Genomic DNA, 7034 nt, shown 5'->3' with positions numbered 1-7034 from the left:
AAAATTTATTTACAACCACACTAATTCTTAATTACATTTGTATACAATGCTTAACATAACAAAGCCGTAATCCTGTCGCTGTAAGTTATTTTATTCCTATCAGCGCTTTAGATAACTTTTGGGGTATATAGGGTAATTAACCCCCTGTTTTGACAACAATAGGGTTTTTGTAAATTCAATAGAGTTTTAGCAAAAATTGTCACCCCCTACTTTTGAGCTTAATTGGGTTTTTCACCCCCGGTTTTTTAACTCAATTGGGTAATTGAAGGAATGACATATATAATATAATTAAAATCAACTAATGTTACTACATTATTTATTCAAATGGAATTAAAAAAAGGTACATGTACATAACAACAAACAAACTTAAATTGTACACTTCAAGATCTGCCTGATCATATATGCGAAAAATAAATCAACATTTGTAGCAACTGTCTTGTTTTTTTGTTGTTTTTTTTCAATATAACATTTAGCTCATATCTGTCAGCTTTACCTAGTTCTTAACAAAATTATGCAACTCTTATAGGATGCAAACTCCAGAGTAAATTCAAGCCAAGTCAGCAAGTTTTTTGTTTCTTAGCTCTTGGCTTGTATGCACTCTGCAGTCTAGGCTTCCTTCTCCTTTTTTGCCTAAGCCAGTAAATGACAGCTGGTGAGGGATCATATTTTGATATGTCTGGCCCCAGCATACAAATTGTCATGAGAGTGTTTAATGCTTCATTTCCTAGGGAAGCTCTTTGTTTGCATTTGAGTCTGTTCTGTGTGCTAAATGTTCTTTCGCACTCAACACTGGTAGGTTGCAGGCAGAGGGCTATTGCTGCCAGCTTGGCTATATTGGGTATAATGTCATTGTGCAGTAGTATTACCCTCTTACAAAGTTTATTAGTGGGCATATCAGCATAAGCTCCCTTCACCATACCCTGAAATCTCGGCCATTCCTCCTGGACCTTGGCTGGGTCTACTAGAGGCTGAACTACTCTCACTGTTTCTTGTAGTCCCTCAATGAGGTTGCCGTCAATCACTTTCACTGTTTTCTCGTAGCCATAGAAGGTGGACAAAGACTCGAGTGCTTCATTACATTCCTCCTGTGTGGAAATGTTTATCTGCTGGGGTTCAAACAAAGTACAAAAGTCATTATAGTGATCACTGTCTGTTTTCCTAAACCTGTCACTGATGTTCTTTTTCATCCTTTTGATGTAGTCTTTCCTCACGGTAGCAAATTCACTTCTCATGTTATCATGGTACTTCAGCTTTTCTCCAGAAAAGAAAGCTCCATCATCTGTTATCTCTATATCAGTCTTCATTGATGTCAAACACTTTCCATCTGTGGCTTCCATAGAAGACAATTTGGACACAGTTGCATCCATCACTGGTTTGATTTCACTGAATAGAAGATTTTTCTTCTGTAACTCACAGCTTAGTACTGCTAGCTCATTATGAACATCCAATATGAAGGCAATTGCTAGGGCAACCTTGTATGAGCTGAAATACTTCAGGAGTCCCTTGGCCACAGAATTCTTCTCTGCAGCGAATTTTGACAATGTTGCCAAAACAGACCCAAACGACTCGAACACAGCTGAAACTGCATTTTTCAAACCCAACCAGCGAATAGAATAAGGCTCTTTGATCTTTATCTCAGGTTCTTCGAGTATTTCCTGAATCTTCTTAAGTGCCAATGTTCTGTTACTTGATCCACTTATAAACGAGTACAAAGAACTGAATTTCTCTCTGAATTTTATCATAAAGTCATTTTTCTTGATAGAATCTGTACATGCCAGGTTTAGCCTATGAGCCATACAATGTGTCTGGATACAGAATGGAGAGTACTTGCTGACCAATTGCTGTCCTACTCCCTTATGTTTACCTAGCATAACAGCAGCCCCATCCGTGGCTAATGATGTACAGTTTGCAAGGTCTATACCATGCCTTTCAAATTCATGTGCTACACAGTTCATGATAGTGTGTGCAGTACCATCTTCTAGATGAACATTAACCAGCATATTTGTGACGGGTTCTCCTGCCTTGATATATCTGAAAAATAAGATCAATACACTATTATACTTTTAATTGAATAAAATTATTTAACAAAACTTTTATTTTAAAAAAATAATCAAACTACAAACCCAACCCTAAAATTGTTGGTCATATCAGCTGGGTCAGATGTAATCATGTAATATGACCAGCAATTTTAGGGGTGGGTGTGTAGTTTGATATTTTGTTAATAATATTTTTCTCGAGGGGGGGGGCATCACAAAGTGTACTGACACATTTGAGTTTCAGTGACGCCCGTGTTGTGAAATATTTAAAAAAAAAATAAGGATATTCTAGATCATGTAGATAATGTTTATGATGTATTGTTTAAAAATATATTTTTATCCATGATAATATTTATTCTATTTAATATTTAATTATACAATAATTGTTTTAAAATATATTTTTATCTGAGATAATATTTAATTTATTTTATGTTCATAAAAATAACTTACTTATTCACTTTTATTGTTTATTTTTATCATAATCCTGTGATGTAACAAAAAAAAATAGAATTAGCTTCTATGTGAAAATATTTTTTTAATTGCTACAACTGATTTCTCTTTTCTAATGCTTTAATTCAATAGCTGTCTGTTGGAAATTTCAAATTAATTATATAATGTTCAAAAATATTACCGAACACATATACTAAGTCTCTTGTCTACAGTCAGATCTGTACTTTCATCCAACATCATGGCGAAAACAGGAGATGACTTTACATCATTCACAAGTCCCTCACGTAGTACATGCTCAATAGAAGTCTGGATTTCTGAAACCGTGTCGGGGCTCAAATTAGTGTATTTGATGTTAAGTCCATTTTTGGTTTGTATATCCAGAAGGGAGTTTATGGTGCTTGAGGGTATCTCCATTTTTGCAGCATAATAAACCGTATTGAACAATTTTTTGTCAACATCATCAACAAGTTCACAGACATCACTGACATCAGCAATTACTTCTTGGCTGCTTATTGTCTGTAATTGTTTATCTTGCTCACAAGCAATAACCGCATTGTTGTGTTCTGCACTAGCAGTGTGCCTCGTAATACCGGAGTACTGAAAGTTTGGAGAACCTTCGTCTGCCCATACAGTTATTAGTTTTAATTTACTTTTCATGTCTGTGCATACTTTACATTTCATTACTCCACTTTCTATCACCAGCCACGGGTGTTTTTTTCGCCACTCTAACAAAGTTTTTTCGCTAACACTCCCCATATCGTGTTTTTTATGTTTAACAACCTCGTTTATAATCTCCGATAATATCGGGCAAACAACATTCTCTGGAGAAATTATAACATCGTCTAACAGATCATTCAGCAAGGTCGCACAAAAGCTATAGTTTTCCCGAATATTCTGGGGCAAATACCTGTGTAAAGTATTAGTTTGTGTCGGGACTCGTTTTTTTCGTCCACGAGTGGCCATTTTGATTATTTCAGAAAACGAAAGTAGAAATCTGACGGGTCTACGAATAATCTCAATAATACCCCAAAGATAGATAACTGCTGGAAAGACTGCCTTCTTTTCTTCTTAGGACGGCATATAAACTATCCAGTACATTTCTGTACGGAATATAACCAGTCTAAAAAATACGCTTGGTGTTCGTAAGAATTGCGTTTCGTGACGCAAGGTTTTTTACGGGAATTACGTTATTAAATTTGTATTTGCGTTTTTGTACGCTTTATTTTGAATTTAATTACGTTTTTGGTTATTTTAATTGCGTAATAACGCAAATACGCTTGTTATCTATAGCGCTGTCCTATGAAAATTTAAATTATGCATGGCAAACACAAAATCCAAAATAATTTTGGATTCTTTCTATGCTTTAAAACATATTTAACTGCACGACTGACTTGTAGTCATTAAAATCCAGAGTTTAAATGAAAATACGCCACACGAGATATAGCTGTATTTCATATCAATTCATGTGTGCTGAACAAAGGGGCAATTATACACTAGGCTTACAATGCTCAAACCAAAAGGTTCCAAATTGTTGCAAACAAATTAATTAAACATTCACATTTATCAATTATAATTACAAGCTATTTGTTTTTGTACTGCTATAAATTGTGGTGTGGTCAACCTATGAGAGAATCAGGTGAACCACTGCCCTAATCAGAAATCAGTCTGAATTAATGTTACTCAGCTTTACATATTCTACTAATTATTAATTAAATAAAAAAATTAAATCTTGACAGAACCTTGTCAAGTTGACGATGCTTATAATTTGAGAAGTTAATGATTTATAATCATCGAGGGGGGTATTCCAGACGTAAAACATTGCATCATTACATGGAAAACAGCTGCACAACTGTATGCGAAAAGGTAAAACAGTATATTCTATCGAGAACTAACTTGCATAGCAACGTCCGAAATGTGCAAACTCCGACATCTATTTCGATATTTATAAATTCAAGATATAACGTTAACTGAACTGTTGTACAGAAATCAAACTATAAAACTTGTGTTTTGATAAAAAAATAAGCAAAGCAAACCAAAAAAACTTACCCTTTTAACGGCAAAACAATTAATTTATCCAATATTCAACACATGTATTTCCATTCAAATTACTTTAACGGTTGATTGTCGTTTTGTGCCACTACCAGTTCGTGCCACTAATATTTGTGTTGTTTATTTTTCAAGGTAAGTTTCGTAAGAAAAAAACTTTCTCGCATGGTAATGGTATATAAAATTCAACTCATCGGACAAAGTCAAGAACACAATGACACTTACCAAGTTTTCTGAACAACCCTACACAGCGCAAAATGCGGGAGCCGCGTGATGTCTATTTCCATATCCACGGGTGTGTTTATGTCAAATGCTAGTGTTTTTCAATAGATCGTATACTTATCTAAAAAACGGCGAAGTAGCGTTCACTTAAATTATTTTGATGATGTTATTTTGTAAATACTTTCTCGCATTCTTTTCGAACCTTCATTGGCAGCCATTTTGAATGTTGGTTGTATACTTCCGAAATTATGTGTTTTAATGACTCTCAAAAATGTTTTTAGTGCAGAAATTGTAGTTTTAAGTATCGATTTCTCGGATTTATTTTATATATTTTGTTAACTTATTTGCGTTTAAATTTGATTGTTTGTTGTTTACTTGCGAACTATTTTTCATGTGTACGCTAGTGGATATGTAATCAGGTTACCATATTTACATCAATGAAATTTAACTATTGTTTGTTTTTGTTTGTTTTGTTAATATTTTCTAAACGGGTTCAGCTATGTATGTTAAACGCAATATGAACTTATTTATTAATTTGGGAATAAAATCGCAATATGTATTAATTAAAATCAAATTTGAAGTGTCTATCGCCTGAATTGTCTCCTTGGGTTGAATTGTGTTTGGGTTGCTATTAACGCTTCCGGCGAGAACTCATTTTATAGCGATTGCGCAATAAAAAACACCACTTTTTCGTAATTTTATCAAAAACTGGATTTTTCCCAGATATGACGAATACGCCATCGTGTAGATCGAGTTCTGGTCCATATACATATCAAATTTCAGCAAAAGTTACCGACCAGTTTTCAAGACTCCCAAATCGCTGCTATACGCTGGAGCTTAACGAATTTTAGCCCCCTTTATCATTCGTTCGATTGAACGTCATCAATGATGACGTCCAATACAGCACTCATTCCATATGAACCAATCAGAAGAAGGCATTACGGTGTAATGTGCACGCGTAATTGAATGTAACATGAGCTTATAACACCAGCTTTTACCTACTAGAGTTGCGACACCTTAAGGGTTTCGCGGGTTGGAATGAGTGGGAACTAAAAAAATGTGGGTTCGAAAATTTTGGGAAAGAAAATGTGGGAACGAAAAGGCACGACACGATGAGCTGGCTATGACAATACCTCAGGTATTCTCCGAAAACAGCCGAGCGCATATGCATAAGTCAGTGAGTAATACTCAACAAGACTATTGTCAAGCAAATTTGTCCCCTACCGGCTCCACCATTGTCAGAATTTATTTTATTTTTTTATTTATTGCCATAGAAACCAGAATTTTTGACGTAGGAACAAAATGAAATCACGTGCATAATGTCCTTATTGCCATCTATCCATGTTTCAAGTTTCATGAAAAAATATTAAGAACTTTAAAAGTTATCACAGGATTCAGAAAAGTGTGACAGACTGACTGACTGACGGACACAGAGCACAAACCATAAATCCCCTCCGGTGAAACCGGATGTGGACTAATAAAAGCTACGCACGGCGTATAAAATCAGAACCACTGGGTCGAATATGCTGAAACTTGGCCACATTATAGATTATAGTCCAAATTAACAAGCTACAGAATGAGCGTTTTTGGACCAGACAGCGTAAAACATCAACCAATAATGGACAGCACAAAATGGGTAATTTTGTACAAAAAATGTAAACTTTGAGTGGCATTTAATGACCTTTAGACATCAGAAAGTTGCAAATTTTTAATATTCTGCACACTTCGACTTGTTTTTTTTTTACAAATTTAGAAGCATCTATGCTTGGGATGTATAAACCCTGTTATTCAGTGTCAAATTTGGCCAAAAATCACAATACAATCCCAAAAATGGCTAAGCAGCAATGCCCCTTTAACATTATTCCTTATATTTAATTGTATTGTTTAAAAAGATAACTGTGTTACTGTATATTTAATCATAATGGCTCTGTATATCACACATGATAGGGCACTGCTGGGGCTTAAACCCAGAACTCATCTCACATTGTAAGATGCGTTTTTCAATTAAACTACAATGACTGTATCTTGTGAAGTGGAGCCAACATACACCCACATACCGGTAAATGAAAAAATCATTCTGTCCATATATTTGTACTGGGCGTTAGTGAAAGTGAAAGTCTTTTTCCAGGTTTTCCCTGATTTCCAGGTTGGCTGGGAACCATGTTTAACTATCATAAAATGTTCTTTAGATGCCATGTGTATTAATATATAGGTCTATTTTTCTGAGATATTAATGAAAATGCCTTTGGGTATGTGGCGAATATTTTAAAAATCTGCAAC

General features: G+C 34.9%; 1 protein-coding gene across 1 annotated transcript; it reads right to left on the bottom strand.

The window, feature by feature from the left end:
* Positions 1-557: 557 nt before the first annotated feature.
* LOC127852454 (zinc finger protein 862-like) lies at positions 558-3449 on the bottom strand. The gene is made up of 2 exons (XM_052386408.1): positions 2668-3449; positions 558-2031 (listed from the first exon to the last, which is right to left on the bottom strand). The coding sequence occupies exons 1-2, from the start codon at positions 3447-3449 to the stop codon at positions 558-560; spliced, it is 2256 nt and encodes a 751-aa protein (XP_052242368.1).
* Positions 3450-7034: the final 3585 nt, after the last annotated feature.

This window comes from Dreissena polymorpha, chromosome 12 (assembly GCF_020536995.1).
Source record: "Dreissena polymorpha isolate Duluth1 chromosome 12, UMN_Dpol_1.0, whole genome shotgun sequence".
Lineage (NCBI taxonomy): Eukaryota > Metazoa > Mollusca > Bivalvia > Myida > Dreissenidae > Dreissena > Dreissena polymorpha.
Note: the sequence above shows the minus strand (reverse complement) of the source record. Positions and strands in the feature narration are given on the sequence as shown.